Source organism: Xenia sp. Carnegie-2017, unplaced genomic scaffold, assembly GCF_021976095.1.
Source record: "Xenia sp. Carnegie-2017 unplaced genomic scaffold, XeniaSp_v1 HiC_scaffold_24, whole genome shotgun sequence".
In the NCBI taxonomy this organism is placed as follows: domain Eukaryota; kingdom Metazoa; phylum Cnidaria; class Anthozoa; order Malacalcyonacea; family Xeniidae; genus Xenia; species Xenia sp. Carnegie-2017.
This window is the reverse complement of record NW_025813487.1, coordinates 2,673,819-2,699,816: the sequence shown is the minus strand read 5'-3', so window position 1 is coordinate 2,699,816 and position 25,998 is coordinate 2,673,819. Positions and strand designations below refer to the sequence as shown.

The 25,998-nt window shown below is 34.0% G+C and overlaps 2 protein-coding genes across 12 annotated transcripts in view; both read left to right on the top strand.

The window, feature by feature from the left end:
- The window catches only part of LOC124451508, a 31,949-nt gene extending 12,777 nt beyond the window's left edge, over positions 1 to 19,172 (top strand). For 3 of the 11 annotated variants that reach the window (XM_047002159.1, XM_047002162.1, XM_047002157.1), the window contains 2 exons: positions 12,519 to 12,600; positions 14,462 to 19,172. In XM_047002159.1, the coding sequence (XP_046858115.1) occupies positions 14,470 to 18,774 (4,305 nt within the window). In that variant the 5' untranslated portion in view covers positions 12,519 to 12,600; positions 14,462 to 14,469 and the 3' untranslated portion in view covers positions 18,775 to 19,172. Of the gene's footprint in view, positions 1 to 11,233; positions 11,273 to 11,378; positions 11,418 to 12,345; positions 12,442 to 12,518; positions 12,611 to 14,461 lie in introns of those variants that run through there. The other 8 variants (XM_047002167.1, XM_047002165.1, XM_047002163.1 and 5 more) reach the window with 6 other exon arrangements.
- Positions 19,173 to 22,305: 3,133 nt separating this feature from the next.
- On the top strand, positions 22,306 to 23,922 carry LOC124451533. The gene is made up of 2 exons (XM_047002193.1): positions 22,306 to 22,744; positions 22,950 to 23,922. The coding sequence occupies exons 1-2, from the start codon at positions 22,719 to 22,721 to the stop codon at positions 23,722 to 23,724; spliced, it is 801 nt and encodes a 266-aa protein (XP_046858149.1). The 5' UTR covers positions 22,306 to 22,718; the 3' UTR covers positions 23,725 to 23,922.
- The last annotated feature ends 2,076 nt before the right edge of the window (positions 23,923 to 25,998 follow it).

Sequence of the window (25,998 nt, the reverse complement as noted above, 5' to 3'; positions counted from 1 at the left end):
TATCCTCCTGTCATCCATTAATTTCCATTCATATTAGCCATTAATATCCATTCGTGTCCTTTATTGCAGACGCACAGACGGTCGTTGATATATATTTAAATTACGACTGTGAATTGGCTTTGTCGAATATCTTTCAAAGATTGATCAATGATTTGTTTAAAGTTGCCCAAGGACGTCAAGCTATTGAATTAGGAGCGACACCAGTAAGTTGATGGATATGTTTCATAATGTTTACTTCTATACATTCTTAAATGAAGGTATGATCTTCGCCCTTTGCTGGACAATTTAAGCAATTGTCTCATGATCCTGAAAAATTCAGATGACTCAAAGGGATTGAGTCACCTGAATTTCGTTGAGCCATCCCGTTGAGTCACATGAATTTTTCAGGTTCATGAGACAATTGCTTAAATTGTCCAGCAAAGTGCGAAGATCATATCTACATTTAATTTCAAACACTGCACTGCATATAACATTCTCTACATTCTCTTGTTCATGTCTATGCCACTCGAAAAGGACTGGAACGTAGTCTATTATTATGAAAAGGACTGGGACATAGTCTATCAACATGGAAAAACTGGAGCATAGTGTAGCAACATGAAAAGGACTTAAACATGTCTCTAATATTTTGTGCTGACAATGTTAATTATAATACATCTTTTTATCACGTTTTTATATGAATTGTTTCAATGTCGTGTTATTTTTATATGATTTTTCCAGGTTCAAGAACGCAGTATTCGTATCAAAGGTCTGGAATGTCTTTGTTTCTATTCTATAATGTATGGTAGAATGGAGGAGGGATCTTTACTTTAAACCTGATTCTCAGGTGGACGATAATTTTGGTGAGTTTTAACATCTTTATGAAACTGAAGAAACTCGCATCTAGCGAATATAAACTTAATATTGTTATACATTTCGATAAGTTATCGCTTTATGATCCATTGTACCCCTCTTTTGATATCGGCTACACTGACGATTTTTATCTCCATCAAGATTCCATCTTTCTATACTCTGTATCCCCTATTTATCGAAGGTACTCCAATATTTTCTTATACACAAGTTAATGTTATTAATCGTAACTAGTTGTTCGACAATTGTAGTTAACCTCTCAGGATCTAAGTTATCCCTTAGTTATCTTACTTAACCTTGATTGTCTTGCGGTGGATCAAGGCTATATCTTAATGTTTAAAGTGACTCATTATTGACCCATGCTACCCTCAATGTTCTAGTCTATCTCTCAATAATCTATACTATCTTCCCGATTATCTAGGCTATCTGTCAATGATCTATGCTAACCTCTTAATGTTCCACGCGATCCCTTATTGATCTCCAAATCATCATAGTTATTCCTCAATATTTCTGTTTAATCTCTTCCATATAAATTTCCTGAAAGATCTGGTTGATGGTGCACCAACAATTTCTCGAAAAGGAAGCACCGAGGAGAATGAAAACGGAGGGGAGCCCGGTGATTTACAATCTCAAACAACGGGGAGTAGTCAGTCGTCTCTTAAAAGTACAAAAGCCATCGATAATGCTGAGGAATTTGAGAGTTTTAAACAGAAGAAGGAGACGAAAGAAAAGGTAATTCAATTGTAAGTTTGGTCAACAATTTTCCTTCTCTTCTGTATTTTTATTCAATTTTACGATTTACTTTAAGATTTAACAAGAATCCATCAAAAGGTGTAAAGTTCCTTGAATCTGAAGGTCTCCTTGGTGAGAGAGCAACCGAAGTGGCTCAGTTCTTACACACAGATGATACACTAGACAAGGTGATGATCATTTAGACCATCTTTATCCCTTGCAATCCTTTTGTTTATGATACACTAGACAAGGTGATGATCATTTTAGTTCATCTATATCCCTTACAATCCTTATGTTTCATTTCACATGATGTTGTCTTCTTTCACTAAAGTTTTCATTTTGTCACATTTGCACGCTATCTTTGAGGAATTTGTAGAAACATTAAATGTTGCTTTGGATTTTAAACTAGTATTGCGTATTATTGTTTTAGACTATGATTGGTGAGCTGATTGGTGATCCAGGACAGTAAGTATGTTTTTACACATTTCCCTCGCGTGACAATCACGTGAAAATCACGTTAAGACGTTTGATTCTCATCTTAAGTATTTATTTCAACATAAATTGAGTCAAGAAAAGTTGATTATGTTAATTTGCCATGAAGCCTATGAATGGTTTGCTCATGATACATGAAATAGTAAATCAGAATATTTAATCGTAAAATCAAGAATTTTTAAAATATGTTTAAGGTTGCATTAAACTCCGTGTAAAAGGACAAAAACTGTTTGAAACTAATCATTATCTTCAAATTTCTTGGTTATTTTGTCCATAAAAACAAAACAATTTTTTAAATGCTCAAAATTTCTCTTTCCAGTGAATAATATTTTCAGAATTCAGTAAGATTTCTACTGTTCAAAATAAGCAAACAATAGTAGACGTCCTGTCCTCAACTGTTCGTCATATCCTCAACTGTTCCTCATGTGTTCTTATACTTCTTATATATGAACAGGAGATAATGTACGCCTATATAGATGAGTTGGATTTCACTGGTACCAATCTTGTGAAAGCTCTGCGATTGTTCTTACATAACTTCCGGCTTCCCGGTGAAGCCCAATAGGTCGATCGACTCATGGAGAAGTTTGCGAGTAGGTTCTGTGAAACGAACCCAAAGTAAGGACATGATTTTTGTCTTGTTATCTGTTGTTTTACATCTCGCATTGCATGCTGGTTAGTGAAACTTACGAAATGACTTTTGTCTATGAACCATGTGTTAATTTTTTTCTTCATTTAACATCAACAATAATTTAGGACAGGTTTTTGACGATTTTTGGTTTTCTTTTAAGTATTTTGTCGTCGAACTTTTATTATTCGAGTTTCGATGACTGCAATTTGCTGTTAGATAGATGTAAAGTGAGTTGTTTGAACTGGGAGTATTGTTACATGTTTGTAGATGTAGATCGTCCAGGTTTGTAGAGTCCTGTGAAGGACTGTTGTTGTTGATGTTGACTGACGTTTCTACAACCTTACTCATGTACAAACATATCTAGATATAGCTAGGTTAGACTGTCTATGATAAACTTTTATTTTATATTTATCATTTATATTTTAGTGACGATGTGTTTGCTAGTGCAGACGCTGCCTACGTTCTGGCTTATTCTTTTATCATGTTGACTACTGATCTACATAGTTCACAGGTTACACAGACTTACTTCATTTGCAATGATTTTCTATAAAAGTGACTTTATGTCTAAGATCACGTGACTCATTGTGGTCACGCGAGATTTCCATGGCGTTGATATGGAGCCTTCATTGGAATCACGTGAAAATTTAGCCTTTAGATGCGACATCGTAATCACGTGAAATTTTCTTTCAGGTTAAACGGAAGATAACAAAAGAGCAGTACATTCAAATGAATCGTGGTATAAATGACAGTAAAGATCTTCCATCTGAATATCTTGAAGCAATTTATGATGATATTGCACAGAATGAAATCAAGATGAAACATACACCAAACGTGAACAGTAGATACGATGCTACATGTATGTATTGGAAGATTAATACGAGAATCAAGGCTTAAATGAAAAAGTTGTACAGATGCTAGGTAAAGGTCTTCACTGCGAAGTGTAGAGTCCTAGCTCTGAGATGAAGGGGAAGGTTTTGAGATGGAGGTGTTGGTCTTGAGATGGGTGTAGGAAAGGGTCTTATAATGGATATTGTGATGTTCAGTGTTGGTCTTAAGAGAGCTCCAATGCATTTTCATGAAAGTAAAGAGATTTTTTATTGTTCTTCCACTTTACAGATTTGCAAAGTGAGAAACATCGTCGTATGTTGTATTCTATGGAAATGGAGCAGATGGCGGAAAACGCCAAAACACAAATGGAAGGTTTAAATGATACTCATATGTATACAATAAAAACAGATGTTTGTTTACCTTTGAATTAATTGCCTGTTTGTGTACATATATGGATATATCAGGATGCATGTGAATGTGAAATAATCTTTTCTTAAAAGTTTTTCAATGGTTACAGTTAGTTATAATGATGTTAGGGAATATGAATGGAGATTCTTTTCCATTAAGTTCATTTTTCGATACTCCTAATAACTCGTTTCACATTGTAGTTGGAAAGAGATGCTTTTGTACAAGCGCTATCCAGGTTCACTTTACTTACTGCGACCAGTGGCACTCATATTCATGAAATGAAATCGAAGAACATCGAGACGATCAAGACACTTCTTACCATCGCTCAAACGTATGGTAATTACTTCGGGAAGTGTTGGCTCGAGGTAGAGAGAATCATCTTGCTATATATTATGGTTGGTGTCTACGACTGAAAATATGATCGGTTGTTTTTTTCATCAAAGGAAAAAGTCTAGGTCTTGTCTGTAGTGGAAATTTCACGATATTGCTACAGTCTTTACTTTTCATTTTTCCAAGTGCTTTGTTGACCGTATTTCATACCCTTCATCAGAGAATCGTATCACAAATGTACATCAGTAATAAATATGCATAAGAAAATGAAGTTTTTTCTCAAGATATATTTTATTGGAAGATATTTTCTACGTATGTATTTAACGTTTATATTCGTCTTGTTCGACACTCGTTTTCGTTGCTCAAATGCTTGTTCCGCTCTTTGCATCTTTTTTCGTTTCCCTAAAGTCATTGTTTTCATTCTAGATACTGAAATGCATTTCCCAACTTCAATTGGCTCAACTTATCGGTACTGGTGTGTAAACGCGATACCTTCACACGGCGTCCAGCGGTGTTACTAATTCACCCACAGCATTCACGGCAAACAACAAGACATCTTATGATATAACCTCAGGTTGCTTCTAACATTGTTGTGACGCTCATAGAAAAATGTCAAATACTAACGTTGTGTGCTTTTCTTTGCTTGTATTTCTATGAAGGTCTGATGCCTGTTGCCGCTGACTCGAAAAAAGCAGCTGGCTCACAGGAAGCCATTGGGGAGACCGCTGCACAAAGTGTTGTTGTTGCAGTTGACAGGTAACGTTTACTTTAATGATAGCTATGTGGATTGTGTTTTGTGACCTATCTCCCACCCCAGGGGCGAAGCTAGAACTTTAATGCAGAGGGAGGGGTGAATATTTATATATATGGTCATATATTCCGCTGTGACCAGCTAATTTCTTTTCAAATTAAAATAGCTTTTAAACCAAATCAGTAGGATAAACTAAATACATGAATATTCTCCCCTACCATCCAGCGTTCTGGCTTCACCCCTGCCCCCCAGGAATCTTTGAAAATGTCTTTAAGCTAGAGTGGGGCTTGTAACAGAAAGAAATATCGATGGATGATTCTCTATGTAGTCATGTTCATTGTCCATGTTAGCAGAGTCCTGAGAATGACTGTTATTGTTATTGTTGACTGACGTTTTGACATGCTTAGCCGGTAGTCATCTTCGGGCTCAAGGGAACCAGAGAACCTTGAACATAAACATGAAAATAAAATTTCGAAGAACTCGTACACTGTCCATACGTTATGTTCTCTCAGCAGAATATCTTCATCTAAACTTCTTCATTTTGTTTTATTACGTTTAGAGTTTTCACGGGATCAGTGAAACTGGATGGTGATGCTATCGGTAGGTTTGCATGTATACATTAAACTGCATCTTTCATAAGATTTTTATACATCTATCTTGACCGAAATGTGGAAATTCGTGGACGATACCACTGTTAGTGAAGTAATTGAGAAAGATCAAACAAGTAACTTACAAATCCAAAAGGACGCATTAGCGAACAGCATCTCGCGTGATAAGTTCCAGTTAAATGAAACCAAATGTAAAGAGATGCGAATTTGTTTTGGATCTAATAGCAATGACCTTCAACCAATTACCATCAATAACATTACACTGGATATTGTCCAACACGCGAATGTTTTGTGATTGTTTATAGCCAGCAACATTAAGTGGAACATACACGTAAATGAAATAATTAAGAAATGCCGTAAACGCCTCTATTATCTTATTCAACTAAAACGAGCAAATATCGAAGTCAAGGAATTGCTCCAATTTTACAAAACGTGTATAAGACCTGTCTTGGAGTATGCTTGCCCAGTGTTCCACAATAGTCTGACTTTGCATCTGTCAGATGACCTAGAGTCAGTCCAAAAGCAAGCATTAAAAATAATCCTGCCTCATCAAGAATATAAAAACGCTCTGCAGTTTACTAATTTGCAACGCCTTAGCGAAAGGAGGAATGATATAACAACAGCGTTGTTTCAGAAGATAGTAGCAGATTCCTCACATAAGCTTCATGACCTTTTGCCTCCTCGTTTAGAACGTTCAATTATGGAACTTAGGACTCAATCTTCATTTAATACTAACTTTAATACCAAACGTTTTAGAAATAGTTTTATAACTTATAACTCATTTGAAGATGTAATTTAGTTAATTTATTTATGTATGTATTATATGTAATCTTAAACGTATTTCAGCAATATGGCTGCCAGTTTTAAGAAATAAGTTATATCTATCTATCTATCTATCTAACAGCAATCCTGACATTTTTCACTGTAAAACGCTTATCCAAAAAAATAACGCAGAATATATTCTTTTACTTCATAAATTGGTCACCCTGGGGTGCCACTGAAAACTTGAAGGCAGTTCAATGAAGAAGATGGATTAATATCATGATGAACATCGATATTTAAAAGTTCTTTTGCGTTTGAGATTAACTGCAGAACAGCCTCTTCAAGCTGGAATACTTGAGCAAATCGCAACGTAGTATGGTAAAGAGAATCAATACGAAAAACGCAAAAATCCCGGTCTGGACTTCCTTCGAGGTCAGCAATACAACCCAAAATAGAGTTGCGAAGGAGTCTTACAAAATATAACCTGTCTGCCATGTTTTAGGATTTTAGACTTGTAGGTAAAACAATAGACCTTTTCAAGGTATTCAAATACACACTTAAAACTGTTAGTTGATGGCAAGCCGTTGTGAAACCTTACATCATACTCGCTCGTCAACTGTTCAAATTCCAAAGGGACAGGGAGTAAAGATGCCTCAGATTTTGCTGGATGTCCATCAAAACTTGAATCAGAATACTCGGTGTCATAGGATTGATGAGGACGCTTTGATGTCGTCCATGTTTCTCCTCCTTTACGTTTAAGTGGAGTCCTCGATTGCTCGTACTCTGATAGCGTAATAAAAACTGAAGGATAATCCGTTCCGCGGTTATTTGGGGTTCTTCCCAAGGGAATATAATTTGAGCAAACTAAAGTATCTTGTGCACCAGGCTATGGGTTAAAGTCATCGGTTTTGCTGTTTGCAATTTGTTTTCGCCAAATTTCAGCGAGTGCTTGATCTTTGGGTCACTAATGAAAAACTGAATTTTCTACGTGAGACCTCTTAACTTAATAATAGGGATAGCGTTTATCATTATCGCAATATCCAACTGCAGAACGCGCATTTTTTACCATTTCGGCTATGACTGCTCACGGCTACTCGGCTGGTTTAGGGTTTAGTTAGTTTGACTTGGCTTATGAGTTCCGCACATTTGCGAACTCAAGAACATCGCTCAAACGACGGTCAAGTTGTTCAAAGAAAACAAATGTTTTCTTTAACTTTCCGCTTTTTAATTACCACAAAATTGGACTAACGTGTATAAAAAATTGCAAATAATAATTTGACTATTAAAATGGATGAGTTTGAGAAATATTTTTGAAAGAAATGGCCAATATGTATAAGGGTAATTTTTGCGCATTTATTAGTAATTTATATGGACGCCATGCGCGACCGCGCGCTCGGCCCAATATTTTTGCACCCCCTACAATATGGCTACAATAACCTTGAAAAGGTCTATTGGTTTATTTTGTTTTCATTATTACCACATCAAGAAAATAAATTATAAATAAATTATAATGTAATTGAGTAAAATTTGATGTTTTGCGAGTCACGAATAATGTTACGTCACCATAATGGAATGTTCAACAACAAAATGAGTTTTAACAGAAAGTGTACAGGACAAAATCCGATCATAAAATTCCAGAATGGAATATGATAAAGACAAAATGCACATTGAAAGGACAAAATGCGCATTAGTAATTGAAAATATAGCTTTTAATTTTGGCGGAGATCACCCTCCATAAGTGATAGAGCTTTTTGTTATCTTATGCTTCAAAAAATTTATTCGAATACTGAAATAAATATAAAAACAAGTCCTGTCCAAGTTTCCACATCATTGCCTAGAAGTCAATCATCTTTAGAAAATGAGTTGATGTAACTCAATTTCTTACGCACAATTCACCACGACACGATGTCCTTTGGCGTAATTTTATTTATAATTATATGTTATCGCATAATTTTGACTATAATTATCCGAGAGCCGATAAATTTAAATATAAAGCCGTCAATGTGTCCGTGAAGTGCAAAACCATACGGCTTCAGTTTATCTTACCTGTCGGCTTCAGTTTATCTTACAAGGTGTATTATGGCGTGGATTCAAATACTTTCTTCTTATTAGTCTGTTTCCTCGTCGAGGTCTCGTTGATTCAAGGTCGATTTCTTTGAGCATAGTTTGAATAGCCAAATAACGTACTAGCACGTTATACTTAGCTTGCAAAAGCCTCCAAATAGCTCTATATCCTACCATAATACCGCATTCATTGAGTTCTCGTAAAATATATTGTCTGATACGATCTTCATTAACAACATTCCTGTGTCAACGCAACACATACAGTTTCAAGTTATTTAAAAGAGCACTACTTGAATTAGAAATGCTAAGGAATTTATGGAGTAAACTCAAAATAGCTTACTTCTGGTTGCGTTCTCGTGTATTTCTGTTTGTGTTGTGCTTCTGTGCATGCATAAAATAACCATTTATAAAGTTAAGTAATGGAAGCTGTTGTTTTTATGCAGTAAACGACCGTAGAATGTTGAAATTTAGCAAATATGGAAGGACGTTTGAAAACGTGAGAGTCTATCGTTAGAGATTAGACTTTAAATTGGTATTGGTGAAACATAGTGTGTCTTTGTCGTAGACTCGTAGTGCAACACTTTGTTACTAACCAATGCTAATTCACGGTTACGGATTAGCAACAATGAGATGGATGTGAGTAACGTTAGTAATATACTTAACCCCAGTATAGAAAACATACAGTAGGGCCACTCCATTGAATTTTTTCGTGCCACGCATATCTTATTGCGCATGTGATTACCATATTGGCAGCCAGTAAATTGCATTGTGTGACCAATAGGATCGACGATATGACAAACAGCAGCCAGTAAACTAATAGCCTGATCACATGAACCCGGTAAAAGGGATTCTACGTGGCGTAAAATGATTTTAAGTGATTGAAAAGAATTAAAGCTTTAAGCGCAAGATTTACAACCTTTTCTTAAGCGTCATAAGTCATTTTAGTCGTAATTTTCAATATTCCTATACTAAGATTTAACTCACTTTAAGCATTCATTTTTTGAAATCGTAAATGCGCTTTGTGAGTGTTTTTTCCCTTACTGGTACCACTAATCTTTTGAATTTGCCTACTGAGACTAAACTACAATGTGTTTCTCATCGTTACTACACATCTTTATTTATCTTATTTTCATCACATTCTTTACTCTTGTGTCTGCAGTGTTTTTTATCATAAGTAATTATAATTCCTTGTATTTGGAATTTGAAAATTGTTCATAATTTGCAATGGCCTATTAAATAACAAAGTTTTTTTATAATATGAAATGACTTATGCAATAATCTGAGATTTTCTACATAGACACACTATAGAAGAACATAAGTAGCCACTCCATTAAATTTTTTCGTGCCACAAACATCTCATTGCACATGTGACTACCATAGTGGCAGCAAGTTAATTGCAATTTCGGACAAATAAGAATGATAAAATATCAAACGGCAGCCAGCTGCACAACAAATGGACCTACTGTATATTCCTATACTGTGACATAGATGTCATTATTGTTTTATAATATTGTTTGTTGAAGTAGATCCTGACTTCCTGACTCATTTTTCATCATCGCTCGTTATTTTAATGTGTTTATGTCACAAAATTCTCATTGATAAAAAATTGATGTTACAATAAGGCATGAACTATGATCATCATCTCTCGTCTTTGTAAAGTATGTGACATAAAAAAACTAAAGCAAGCATGATTTTGTTCACACGGTCGTCTTACTTCTAAACAAAGGTAATTTTAGAAAAATTAAGTGATATTTTAGAATTACACTACAGACATAACAAATTAGCTAAAGCAGCATCTCAATAAAGTATGACTAAACATGCATGAGAAATCATATCTAAATTTATATACCAACTTTCTAACTATTGACAATAAAATTGATGGTAAAGGAAAGCAAAACCTGTTCAAAGGTATGGGAGAGGTGAAATAGCATACTTGTCTATGAAAAAATGGGAATCTGTGAAAATTTATGTAGGCAGGGGCACGTGTCCAATCATGCATCACCTCCCTTCTTGCTGACGCCACTTTTGACTAATCTCTGTGTCTCTAGCAAAATGTTAATAGTTGTATACAACAAACCATTTCGTTTAAAGGTAAGAAAATTTGAAAAATAAGCAAATGTTAAACACAGGAAGAATGTATTTACACAGAGAAAGTACCCTACTGAATCTATTTTTGTAAATTGTTGATTCATGCAACACAGTGAGCTTTTAAAATTATTCTTTTAATCATGTTTGTTTAACAGTTTTAAGGTTTACTTTCATTGCAACCTTTACTGTTGTATCTACAGTGTTTTTATTGATCATATGTGATTATATAATTGCGTGCAGTTCATGTTTGCCATGTATTCATATTTTACAGTGGTTTATTCAATAACAAAGATTTTTTATAATAAGAACTGACTTACGCTAGAATATACATGTATGGAATCTTTGATTAATGAAAGGAAAAATCCATTCCCAGTTTCGAAAATCGTTTCTTAATCATTAGCATTCAAATCCTGTCTTAGATAGGTGATTCTCTATTCCCGAGTTAAAACTGTGAAACTTTATAAGATTTAGCAGTAGTCCTTTGGAATTTGACTAATCTCAATGTTATTATGTACTCTGCATGAGGTTCTTATTTATGTATTTTATTTCTATAACAATTGTTTTAGTCAGTGATGTATACTTAGTTATATAACTAGAATGTTCTACATAGACGTCATTAATGTGTTTTAATACTGTTTGTTGAAGGAGATCCTGACTCACTCTTCATCTTCGTTCATTATTCAAATGTGTTTATGTAACAAAACTCACAAGGTAAAAGATTGATGTTACAATAAGGTATCAACTTCCATCACCATTTTAATCTGATATGTATGTGGTCGCGTTGTTTATATTAAATCACTCATCCGTTTGTTGAATATATGACATGTAAAGAACTAAAGCAAGCATAATTTTGTTCACACGGTCGTCTTCTAAAACGAAGGTAATTTTAGAAAAACTAAGCGATATTTTAAAATTACGCTTTAGACATAACAAATTAGCTAAAGCGGCATCTCGATAAAGTATGACTAAACATGCATCAGAAATCATAACTAAGTTGATATACCAACTTTCTAACTATTGACAATAAGCTGCATAGCAAAGAACAGTAAAACCTGTTCAAAGGTATGGGAGAGGTGAACTAGCATACTTGTCAACGGAAAAATAGGAATCTGTAAAATTTATGTAGAAAGGATAGTATGTCCAATCATGCATCACCTCCCTTTTTTGCCGACGCCACTTTTGACTAATCGCTGTGTGTCTAACAAAATTTTGTTAATCGTATTGAGCAAATTATTCATTTTAAAAGTAAGAAAATTTGTAAAATAAGCAAATGTTAAACACAGTAAGAATGTATTTACACAGAGAAAGAACGCAACCGAACCTATTTTTGTGAAATGTTACATGTTTGTTATTGAATAAACCATTGTAAATTATAAATACATGGCAAACATCAACTGCACGAAATTATAATTACTTATGATCAATGAAGACACTGTAGATACAACAGTAAAGGTTGCAATGAAAGTAAACCTTAAAACTGTTAAACAAAGATTTTTTATAATAAGAACTGACTTATGCAAGAATATACATGTATGGAAGTTTTGATTAATGAAGGGAAAAAATCCATTCTCAGTTTTGAAAATCGTGTCTTAATCATTGGCATTCAAATCCTGTCTTAGATAGGTGATTCTCTATTCCTGAGTTAAAACTTGTGAAACTGTATAAGATTTAGCAGTAGTCCTTTAGAATTTGACTAATCTCAATGTTATTATGTACTCTGCATGAGGTTCTTATTTATGTATTTTTATTTCTATAATATTTGTTTTTAGTCAGTGATGTATACTTAGTTATAGAATAATACTGTTTGTTGAAGGAGATCCTGACTCACTCTTCATCTTCGTTCGTTATTTAAATGTGTTTATGTAACAAAGCTCATATGGATAGAAAGTTGATGTTTCAATAATGTATGAATTATGATCACCATTTTTAAATGATATGTATATGATCGCGTTCTTTATATTAAATCTCTCATCTTTGTTAGGTATGTAACATGTAAAGAATTAAAGCAAGCATAATTTTGTCCACACGATCGTCGTATATGAAGTCTTATTTCTAAAACAAAGGTAATTTTACGTAAGTTAACTGAGATTTTGTATTTACATTTCTAACTTAACAATATTTATAACGAAGCATTGCGTAGTACAAAGTATGACTATAAAAAATCAATGTTTATTTCCATTCCTAATGAAAATCATTTGAATGATTATATAATTGATTTTTAAAGGTATTATTAATACCACGACTGGAAAGTATGTTTTATTTTTTGTTTCAAAATATCCACTATAAAAATTGCGGCTCTTACACGCAGAAAAGATTTGATAATAAATAATTCTGAGTAAGTGATGCGCTTGACATTCACAGATGCACGTCATAATGTCACATTTCTTTTCAAATATAATTAAACTTAAGTAAACAGTACAATCTGCAATTGTAAATTAAAGATTAGGTTTCAGGGGTCAAAATGAACTCATGATAACGTATATATTTCATCATCATTCATTTTGCACGTAATTTATTCTTAGATGAACTTTGATTTAGCATGTACACTGAGAAACTGAAATCAAGATACTTGTTTTGTTTTCCAACATGTCTAACTATTTTAGTTACTTGAATTAAATCGTGGTAACAACACAAAGTCGAGAAATTTCACTGACTGTCAGGCCAGGCCCGCCGTGAGGTGATAGGCAAAGGCACTTTTTAGCTACCTTGGGCCAGAAATAAATAGCAGCCGGCGCCTCCACATTTGAACACGTGAATATTTCAAAATTAAAGTTTATAGAAAAAGTAATGAATGATTTGTGTATTTTTTTTTACTTTTCTTACGTTATATCATGCAGAAGACATTCATCAATTGTTAAGTTTTAAAATTCTCGTAGCATCTTCAAACGGAATCACGCTTTAAGTGGTATCAATATGAGCAGGAATGTGGCTATGATGTAAAATATGGGGAGCAACAACATTTTTGGGGAGAGCAGTTTTAGACGTCAAGTTATACTGTATTATATCAATAATATAATTTATCACTAGTTTTTTGTCGGTAGCCGCTGTGCATGCGCGGCTAACCACTATGCCACACTGAAAAGTGTCTGAGTGAGGCAGTGAGGCAGGCAGTGTCTGTTCGTCGTGATATCCTCGGCTGTATCATCGGTGATAGTCGCATATGCGAACGATCACGAATAGAATTTTTTTAAGTAAAGTCAATACTTATGTTGCTCTTCAATTGCCTATGCTTTAGAGCGTATAATCTGCACTTTATTTTAGTGACTACAGTCAAAGCCGTGCAGCTGAAAATATCATTTATTTATACGCTTTACTGGTGATTACAGGCTTCAAATATACCTCGTTTGGGAACTACTGCAATTTAGCGGACAACTTGGACGCTTTCCCAAACCGTACCCTATAATCCCAAGCAAAAACGAGCCCGCGGTTACAAACGCTTCAGTTGTCCGCTAAACTGCAATCTAGCAAAAATTTAAATTAGAACAGAATCATTAGCAATATAGTCCTATCAAAATGTTAATAAGCAAATATTCATACAACACGGCAAACCAGTTTGAAATATCCTGTTAAAAGGACGACGTATCGCTTCACCACACGACTGTTAGACAAGTGAGATATATTATTTATTAACTAGAAGTTACTTTTGCAAGGTAATTGTTGCCTCTCGCGCTAAGTTGGGGAAAATATTATGATTTTTATTGTTTTTTCATTGTATCAAGTCTACTATTTTAATGCCTTGATGTAAGATCAATTACTGGGTCATGTCACTAGCAGTGAACACATTTTTATCGAGAGAAAGGAATGAAGCATACAAGTCTTTATAAATGACTTGTAGTACTATTTTTAATTTATCCTTTTAACTTTTGTGAACATTTTGTACATTTTAAATTATACCTTTTTTCACAAACTCATTCCTCTTTCTAGAATAAAAAATGGCTTCGCCACCTAACAAATTAAAGATTGAGGAAAATGGATCTCGTTTAAGTAAACTTTTAATCAATAAAGGAACCCAAGGCTTAAAAACAACATTGCAATTAAATTTTAACAATTTTTCATCAAGTTTGATCACTGAACTAAATGATTCTTCTACAATGAACAAATTGACTTTACTAAAAAAGAAAAAAGTCATCAATGAAATGCAATGGGATCTTCTTTATCCATCAACTGGTTTGCCAAACCTTGAAAACTTTGAGATTTCATTATTGACTGTTTTATTGCGTAACATATGTGGTCTAACAGCGCCACATGGTGGATGGGATAGTCTTCCTTCGTCTTCAGACTCTTCAACCTCAGCAAACATTGCAAGAATAAAATTTTATCGAAACAAAGTGTACGGTCACATTACTACAACTAGTGTAGATGACAGTACGTTTGAGTACTTGTGGCAGGAAATTTCAAAAGCATTGGTTGTTCTGGGTATTCAACAAACTGAAATAGATGAACTAAAGAAAGCTCCCCTCAGTCCCGATGAGGCAAATTATATTGAAATGTTAAAAGAATGGTATAAAGAAGAACGACAGTTAATTAAAGTCGTAGAGAAAGTAGAGGAAATCAAAGAAATCATGTCAACGAAGAATGATGTTGCAGAAATTAAGCAAGAGATGGCAACAAAAGCTGACGTTGTTGGAATAAGAGAAATAATACAGGGCAAAATTTCTTCTGATCTTAAGAAGCTTGGAAAGTGTAAGTTTAATGGTCTTATAAAAGATCTTAACAAGAAATACCTTGAAGGCACTAGACAATGGTTATTTGAAAATCTCGACACTTGGTTTAACGATAGAAGTGAAGATGCTTCTAATGTCATGATTTTGATTGCCGGTCCTGGCGTTGGTAAAAGTGTGTTTGCTGCTGAGTTGTGTCGACGATATTCTGAAAAGAGAAAACTTGCTGCTTGTCATTTCTGCAGATATAATCGATCCGATGAGAGGAATCCTCGAATATTGATAGAATCATTGGCTTGTAGCATGTGTGATACATTATTAGATTTTAAAAGTAAACTGAATGAAGAATTACAAAGAAACCATTCAAAAGACTCAATCACCGATGCATTCCGTGTTTTATTAAATAATCCATTGCATTCATTGGAAGATCATGAACCAATGCTTTTGGTTATTGATGCCTTAGATGAAAGCGAAGTTGATGGCAAAAGTGAATTGTTGGAGTTGATTGCAGAAGAATTTGACAGACTGCCTAAATGGATTAAAATCTTCATCACCAGTCGTCCAGAACTTCCTGTTCAAAAGGAGTTGAAAGACATGAATCCTGTGGAAATAAAAACTAAACCTCGAGATGAAAACAACGAAGAAGACCTGCACAAGTATTTGAGACATCAGTTGAATGATCGGGTGCAGAAAAATCGCTACCTTCTTCAGTCATTAGTTAAAAAATGTGAGGGATCATTTCTTTATGCTTATCACGCACAACTGAGCTTAAATAAAGAAGAAATTGAACTTACTTACGAAAACATTCAACAATTGGTCCCGAGTGGGTTAGGCAGTGTTTACAAAAAGCAATTCAAAAGGGTAAAAGAGTTGCTGACAGAGAAAAGTCTTTCAACCGGAAATTCAGTTATTTCAAAAATTATCTTTAAGCAATTTCTTGAATTGTTGGCTGCCTGTCGGGAAGTTTTACCATTAACTTTGCTTTTTAGCTATTTAGGTATTTCTGATGACATCAAGTTTGAAGTCTGCAATAAAATCCTTGAACTGTTATCTCAAATTTTGCCAGTTTACGATGATTGTTTAACTGTGTATCACAAATCTCTAATTGATTGGTTAAAATCAGATGGTTACGAACAGCATGAGTTTACAGTTAGTCCAAAAAATGGTCATAAGTTCTTATGGCATGCTTGTGAGAAAGTGTTTAAACATATTAAGTCGATGAACATTTTTGAAGATCAGATGAACACTGCTATGATTAAATATGCTTTGAAGAATGGAATCTATCATTTGTCAAAATGTGGCGAAAATGTTGACTTTAGCTGGGCAGTAGATATCAAAGTGGTTTTTGCGAGGTTAATGTGTGTGGAAGACATTAACGGGATTACCATTAGGTGTGAATTATCTGAAATCATTAAGGAACTACTAACTTTCTTGAGAAAAGATGTACTTGAGGAACCACTGTTTGATTTTTTTACCACAATGAAACTTCTGTCATCTACGTTACATCGAGCCTTAATTTTTTTACAAACTATTGCAGACAGAATTCATGTCAGTAACGAAGAAAGATTTTTGGCAATGGATTTATTGAAACAAGGAAAAGTTGTTTGGTTTGAGAATTTAGACTCGACATTTTTAACAAACCGTCATCATTTGACTCTCTCCTTGCCTGCCAACGTTACATCTCTTTGTGTGTCATCCAATGAAGAACTTTTTGCTGTAGGATATGAAAATGGTCAAATATCTATTTTTGAACTTCCAGAATTCAAACAACGATGCACTCTAGGGACTGCACTTGATGATTCAAGGTTGGATAAGTGGGATGATGTAGATGATGTAGACACATTAATGTCGCCGTATGACAACTATGACTATCCACGAATAACGCGGAATCGTGGAATTGTCTGTTGTTGCTCCTTTTCACCTACTGGAAATAGACTGGTAACTAGTGATGGATCTCCCGAAGTAAAGTTGTGGGATGTTAACAATGGACGTTTGTTATTATGTTTACAGTCAGATGATGTCGTTAATCTTTGCTCTTTCTTAGATTCTGGTTTGTTTATTACAGCAGAATATGTAGAAAGAACGAGAGACAATGATCTTGCCATAAAAATGTTCACTGCATGGAATTCATTAACTTTACAAAGAATTGATCGACGCTGCGTTGTTGATTACAAAAAACTACAATGCACCGATAAATGTTCAGAGTCCTTTGTTGCAGAATTCGTCGAGACTTCGCATGTCTTTCAATTCCCAAAGGCAATCGATATTTTTTCAAGTAAAGAGAAATATTTGCCACCTTTACATTTAATGATAACACACCATTATCGTGATTGTATTTTTTATCATACAAGCCAGAATGGAAAGCTTTCTGAAATCACTCAGTTGACGAAATACAACGATCAAGCAGAAATCGTGTTTTGTTTACCATATGTTAGGTGTCCATGTGTTGATAGGGCTTTTGACAAAGTCCATCCAATGTCGTTTAAGGAATTTTACGTTTTGCCGTATTTTTCCAAGCTTAAAATTTTCAAAACTGATCATCTTTGGAGACCTTCATTTATCTTTGAGAAATTTAAAATTAAATGTTGTTGTTTTTCACCGGATGGATCTTTTTTTGCTGCTTTCGCTGTTGGTGACCACGTCAACATTCATATTTGGAGCATTGAACGTTGCACTATTATTCAAATTATACCAATGCAACTGAAGAATGCAAAAGGATGCTGGTGGTCAGAGGGTTTACTTTGGATATGGGATGGTTCTGATCATCTTATGAAGATATCAACTTCGTCTGAACGTTTTGTAGATTCCACACAGACAAAGCGGGTATTCCTTGGATTTAGACCGAGAAAAATCTTAACATTTGGTGATGTCTTAGTTTGTATTAACGAAGAAAAGTTTGTTCAAGTTGTTAGAATCACCAAGGGTAAGATACAATATAACAAAAGACTTCCTGTCGATAGTTCAAAATTTATAGCAACAGCTGTATTCCCAGATAATTCTGTTATTTTAACTGTAAACAAAACAGAATACACATTATGGAAATGGGGAAATAACAACAATGTACTTTACTTGAAACCTTGGCATACTGCAGAAATACCCATAACAGCTCTCATTGAGAAATTTGTTCCACAACATGTAACTGTAGATGATCTAAAGATCAACTGCTGTATAAGAGATAGTAAACAAGCAGTCATAACATTTTGCAAAGGCAACGAAAGTATGGTCATTTATGTAATTAATGTTCACGAGAATGGTTATGTGAATTCGATTTTGCATGATGTCCGTGACAATTATTTCAAATCCAACGTAATCGTACATAAATCTTATTGCATTGGAGTGTTTGATTGGACATTGTTTGCTGTAGATTTAAAGAGTGGTGAAGAGTGCGCTGAATTTTACGAACATTATTATAAGTCTAATATAACTATGCATTCCAATACAGGAACTTTAGCTATAGTTGAGAGTTTAAAGTACAGAAAATTGCACATAGATGTTGATGGTCGTAAGGATGATTACTTATTTCCATCTACTTATTTCTACAGAAGAAGTATACTTATTCTACCAGGCAATCTTTAAGAAACTATCTACATTTACCAAAAATCAATTTGGACCAATTTTGCAAAAGATCTTTTAAATTTATCGGTACTATTTCTTGGAATGTCTTACCTCATGCTATTAAAGAATGTAAAATATTATCTATGTTTTGCAACAATCTGAAACGATGTATAATTGCTTTTTATAACACAAATGACTTGTATTTAAAAAGAGCGCCTCTTTACTAATTGATCATGAATTTTTGTTTATTCTTTTCTAAGATTCTAATTATAATCTTCATAAATGAATTGTTATTTAAACAGGGCATCCTCTAGATTAGACTACTACTGTAAGATGCTTTGTCAAACTTATTATTATGTATTGTACCTCTGAACAAATTTCATGTTGATGATTTACTTTTTAATAAAAATGTATGGTTAGATAATTTGGTTATTTTTATTTAACAAATAGATAAAATTTAACCGTTGTCTATACAGTTATAGATACACGGGTATGACGTCATTGTGATAAAAACTGAGTGGCCACGAGCCGCCTGGGCAAATCAATGTTTGAAAACCGGGTTTTTTCTTTTCTTTTTGCTCAAATACGTCCAATGCTTCAACTGGGCATTCTTAATTTCTTTATTTGTCCATTCAGGGATATATTCAGGTAAATATTCAAATAAATTCTCCGTTCGTTTGTCATTTAAAAACAAGGAATTTTCTGTGACCTCAATTCCGTGCGTCTGTCCTCTTATAGATCATAGCTCTCGACTAATGAAATTGCTTAAATTCTTCCGGCTATTATATAATATTATAAATAAGACGTTCACTACATAGAAATGAAAGAATGTTGACAACTCATTCATTGTGAGTCATTTGACAATATGGTGTTGTTGTAGATGAAGATTATTTTGATGAAATTATAGAGTGACTTTTTTTAAACATACTTTCAAGAACTGTAAATACAATTTAATATCGTGGAAATAGGTTTTGTGTGCTGTTAAAAATTCACATGTATGAAAACACCATTTGGGTTTTATGGTCATTAGTTGAAAAATATGAGAGATCATTTCTGTACGTTTAATATGTACATATGACCTTATAGACAGAAAATGTTATATACTGTCAACAATTCCCGTATGTAAAAACATCATGACGTCATGTCAATAACTGTGATGAAAATAAATAAAACTTTTACGATTTTGACATAAGTTCATTTGAATTGAGGAATTAAATTTTTTTGGATAATATTTTCTTGATTAAAATATTGACGAACATTAATTCTCACTTTCTGTCTTCAATTGTTAAAATAAAATTTAACATCATGATGTTGGGGTTGATACCACGTTAAATGTACAGTTTCAATTTGTGACAATTGTAAACATAACAAGAAACATTTTACTTATTATAAATATTAAAGCTCAGCAAAGTGCTTTTAAAAGAGCCATTCAATACAAAAATGACGGATAAAAATGAATATTTATTTAGTAGCGTAACGTTTCGTCTTGGTTCTCAAGACATCATCACACAGTATTGAATTACAAGTATAAAGGGATTTATATATATAATAGCAATTTAATAGCTATACATAATATTAAATTATATGGTGGGATGAAAAAGGTGAAAGTAAAAGTGGGATAAGATGGTATAAAGTGGGAGAAGTGGAAATCACGAATGAAACAAAAACACACACAATCACAAAATATACAGACATGGAGTTTTCTTGTGAATTCCACTTATCCTTGGGCTTTGATATTTATAATAAGAATTCGCTTTCCGCCAGGTATATCCCTGGTCACTATTCTGAAGAAATATTTTGCTAATGATCTTAAAGATCCTTGTGCTCCACAAGATTTTTTCTAGTTTGGGTCATCTTATGAAAAACAGGTACGTATTGCGTACATTTTGTTGCCTTTTACTGATTAGTAAACAACTTAGGTAATTATTGGAGTTTTTCAAAATAAACATGTTTCAGCATCACGTGATGTCATCTTCAGTATTAGTGACAATATTATAAATATGTTATAACATATATGACAGTAATGTGATGCAGTGGTAATTCATTTAAATATAGGTAAATTATATACAGTAAAATATTGACATGAATTAATGGTGATTGTGTTTACAAGTGCTTCTTTAATTCAAAATTTTAAAATCTTAAGTTTTCAAGTTTTTCTTATTGTACAAAAGTGAGATAAAAGTATCTGTGAGGGATAACTAAGGACAGAGTAATAACTTTAGGGGGAAGAAGTCAATCTGCCTCTTCCTCTCTTCTCCCTAAAGCCATCATTAAATATTGAATAATCATGTTACATTGTGGTTTAACTTGGCAAAATTTGAGGCTTAGGCTGTGTTTACACTATCTACAGGATTTGCTCATCATGACATCTTCATTTGTTTTAAACTTGTAAAGATTTGGAGTAAATGCTTATTAAGTTAGTAGATTTAGTCAATTTAATTTTGTTTTTGACATTGAACGATATCAATGATTTTAATACATAGAAAATTTAACCTGTAACGTTTTCGGTATAGTGTAAACGGAGCCTTATTATAAATGTAGAACTTTACACGTGCAAAGACAAAAGAAAATAATGTAAAATTCCTCATTATCATTTGTTTTAAATGCATTCAACACAAGCAAAATTCGATGTTTGAAACGGACGTAAAAGTTTTAATACAAAGTATTTCTTTTGTTCAAAGACATTAAAGGATTAATTATTGTATCTTTGAAAGGTGACATGAACCTGAAGAGCCGATTGGAATGAAAATTGTTTATCATTATTTAGAACATGGCCAAAGCCACTCGGCCAATCAGCATCCAGTATTTTGATGTTCTATAGCTCATAGTGCCTACAAATCATAAATTGGTATGAGCTTCTTTAAGGCTCTAAGAAAATGCACAGATGGAGAGAAAACAATGGAATACAACAGCTCATTAGTATTCTTTAAATCTCATTAGTATTCCCTATATAGAAAATACTAATTTGGATATTGTTTTTTGTTTTTCATTTCTTTATAAGTATTCTCTAAATAGAAAATACTAATGAATGTAGTAACACTACAGTGCATATCCGAATATCTAACAAACAGATAAAATCTAAGGCGTTTATAACATATTATTGTGAAGTAAACAGATTCATATTGCACACAAATTTGGAAAGAAAATGACTCTTACAAACAAATTAGAAAAACTTAATATTGCACTCAAAATTAATAACGAACACATGTACTCTATTACTTAAAATGAAACGTCATACGTGTTTCCCCATGTTCTAAAACCAAAAAAGTCTTTGTCTCTTGTGTATTTGCAGTGCTGCCACATTTTTGTTTCTCCTCGTCTACCTTCGCTTTCTTTGGACTTGAAACGTCGACTGCAGAAGTTGGTTGAAGTGCATTTGCAATCTTGCATTCTAACAAGTCCAATTCACTAAATTCTCTCGTGTTTTCAAATGTACAGATTAAAATAAACGATTTTAAAACTACTGCATAAGGATATTTTATCTTCTCATTTTTGAATTTTATTTGTTTTTCTTACACTGAAGCAATAATTACTAACTGGTAATCACTTAAATAAAAACAAAGCATCTTAAGCCCCGTCCTCACGTATCCGGATTCGTTCGTATCCGCAAATATTTTGTTGCTGTTACGCTTATCGTCCACACGTATCCAGCAAAAACGCCTACTGTAACTGCAAACTTTTGAAAACGGTCTCCAGAGTGGAAACATTTGAAAACGCATCAAATCCAGACACGTGAGGACACACTGTAACCGGAATGATTAATAAACGTTGACGTATATCGATGAAATATAATATGGACCTTAAGTTCTACCGACAGCAATGCGAACGGCAACGGCAACGTGGGTGAAAATACGTGTACGCATGCGCCGATCAAAATAGTGCCGTTCTCGCTTAGCGTGCCCGACGCCATTCTCTTTAATTTGACGTTGTGCGAGAACGGCATTAATAAATTGCACAAACAATCGATGTCTTCTGAAAGAACAACATCAAGGTAAATTATTTTGATATTAGACTAGTTATTTATTATAATTTTACAAGTATTGAGGCTTTAAAATATCATGTTAAGTCAAAGCTTCACTTGCTTTTGTATTTCTGTTTATATTTTTATTATATCTTTGAAGGATGAATTATTTAACTGCAATATACTTCAAGGTTACATTATTTTGCTAAGAAATCGTATTTTTCTGTTCAATTAGTGTTCCTATGAAATGGACTGAGCTGCATGATGAGATATTTGTACGAGAAATTTTGTTGATTCAACCATGGAGCAGTAAGAAAGCATCTCCTGAAAGAGGAGAAGCATGGATGAAGATAGCTACTTCATTGAATTCTTTGGAAACACCAACGTTTCGTGTAACTCAAAGGTCCGTACGTGATCGATATGCTGTGCTTGAAAAGAAACCTAAGAAGAAAATCTGTGATGAAATTCTTGCAAGTGGAATATCATGCGAGGAGAATGAAGTAGATCTTGGCATGGATGAAATTATTACATTGTTTCATGAAGCTGATATGGAGCACGAAAGAGCATCAAAGGAAAAGAAAAGAAAACTTGAGGAGGAAGCCAGTCAGGCAGCTGAAATGAGACAGCAATCCCTTGAATCGTTTGGTGAAACTCACAAGAGATCAGAGTTTACTGATTCTGAGGTAAAAACTGCCAAAAGAAAACGCAGTAGTGGTTCTGACATGGTTTTGTATTTAAGAGAAAAAAGTGAGAGAGAGGCTGAGTTGAAGAAGAAGGAATTGGAAATTATGCAGCAACAAACTGACAAAGATTATGAATTAAAAGAAAATGACATGAAACTTAGAAAAGAAGCAATGGAAGTAGCCCAAAATCAAAATAATTCTGTGCTGAATCAACTTATCGAATTGCAAAGGACTCAACAACAGCAATTCATGCAGTTAATGAGGCATCAGCAGGAGCAAAGTTCATGCATGATGGCCCTTTTGAATAAGTTAACTTCTGGAAAATAAACAATGACATAGACTATTACCAGAGAACAGCCTCCTCTTTTTGTTTATGCTGTGATGATAACAGATCAAAGTAAACTTGTTTACAAATCTCAATTGTTTCAGTTTTTTAAATTAAATATGTAAAAAAGTATATGCATTTTCATGCTGTCTTTCATATTTTACAACTATTGTGCAAATGTTTAAATTTTTGCATTTAAATCCATTTATTAATGTTCTGTTTTGAAACAATTTCTTATGAACAATGGTGTTTTTTTAATCATTTACATGAAGTAATTGTGTATAGTGGGTGGGTCAAGGCCAAAGTATTTTGCTGTTGTTGTGCCATATAGGCATGCCCTTGCATTTTCTATAAGAGCACACACAACATACATTTTCCCAACTGCACTCAAATGTACTTTCAAATTTTTTTTAAAGTCCAAAAATTTGAAGTAATTTACAATGTCACCAAACAACCATTCAACAGCTATTCCCACTTGACTCATAGATTTGTTCCATTGTTTTTGTTGTTCTGTAACTACAGCTCCTCGGAAAGGGCCCTGTAATTGTGGTCTGAGAGGGTATGCAGGATCACCATATATGCATAAAATATCCCCAAGTTTGCTTGTTAAATGAACATTGCTGTAACATGTTGAGAATACCAGATTGGGCAAGCAATGCACTATCATGCCTTTTTCCTTCGACTGGACCATAAAGATTAGCTATCATGCCTGATGGTGTTGCAATGGATTGAAACTTAATAGCATGAACTTTCTTGTGTCCATTATAAAGTGTACGTTGCAATCGACCTGGTCGTGCAACAGGACGAACAGTCCCGTCGATGAACCCCCAGCAGTTGTTAAGAGCTGCACCCTTTTGGTGTATAACTGTGGCAAACTCCTCTAAATTTTCTGGTTGCAACCATGCCTGGTTAAGATCAGTGAGCAAATGATGGCATCGTTCATGAATTACGTTCAGAACTTGATTCGATATCATGCACAACCGAGGTTCAGGTCTGGCAAATCTATGAATCATATCAACATATCTGCACGGATAAGCAAACCTCTTCAAAAAAATACATAGCCCCTCAATGTTGTCTACTTTTAGTCCATTATAGCATTTTATTTCCCCAGGCAATTCCAATATTTCAGCAAGGTTGTAAATATCATTTCGAAAGAAGCGAAATTCTGCTAAACATTCATCATCTATCATTCGATCTAAATCGAAGTCTTCATAACGCCAAAACGGTATCCTAGGGCTTTTGGGTTTATTTACAGAGCAAATTCTTCGTTATCTATCGCGTTCAAAGCATGAGCGAACACAGTAATTTCCCTAAGACTCGGCATATTAAAATTTAATGAATCTTTATTTACCCACAAAAGTCTTAGCACATGCAATCGTAAGGTTAAATCCATTGAGTTCTATAATAACTGGAGCGGCTAACTTTACTGGGGCGAGGTCGCCAAAAAAATGGCGGCCAACGGACGTATTTCCGCTGAAATGATCGCTTTGCAGAAAAATAATATTCTCGAACTCCCCCTGGTGTCTATAGTAAATTATAAAGAATTTTTCAAAAACAAACACGATATCACAGAATATGGATATCGTTAGTTCCATATTCTGTGACGATATCTTTTTTGGCATTTCTTTTATAATGCCAACACTTCAATCGTTCAATTGTTGGATGTCGTAGTTTCAACAAAAAGGAACATATCGCTTCACAGGTGAGATAGTTGCTTGTTTTGTTAGTCCGTCAACGATTGAAAAGCAATTATACATGCACTTGAAAAGCCATAAGAATACATATTAAAGATCGTATTTTTTAAGACTGACTTGAACGCCAAATACACTGATGTTTTCCTGTTTTTGTTTATAAATACTTTTCTGCATACTTTTCTGTCATTTGTTAATGCATGGAGTCGTAAATTCACCCATCTATTTGCAAAATAGTTTCCCTAAAGCAGAAAAGACCCTGTGCACATTTTGCTCTGTGAGTAAGTATCAAAAAGAAATCATCAGCCCCAACGGTACCCATGATTTGGAGCAGACCTTGCTATGTTCTATTTGCTGACAACATGCAGGGAAGATCAAGGAGTAAAGATGACTGGAAGATGTTATTGACCAGGCAGAGTCTTAAAAAAATGATAATGCTGTAAAGATAATTGATTTATTGTCTGCCCTATCCAGAGTTATTTAATTTGATCATGGTCAAATTCTATGGATGGAGACAATGGATTCACTAAGGATGCCTTGAATGCTTTGAAGTTAAAGTTCATGAACCAAAGAAAGATGGCAAAA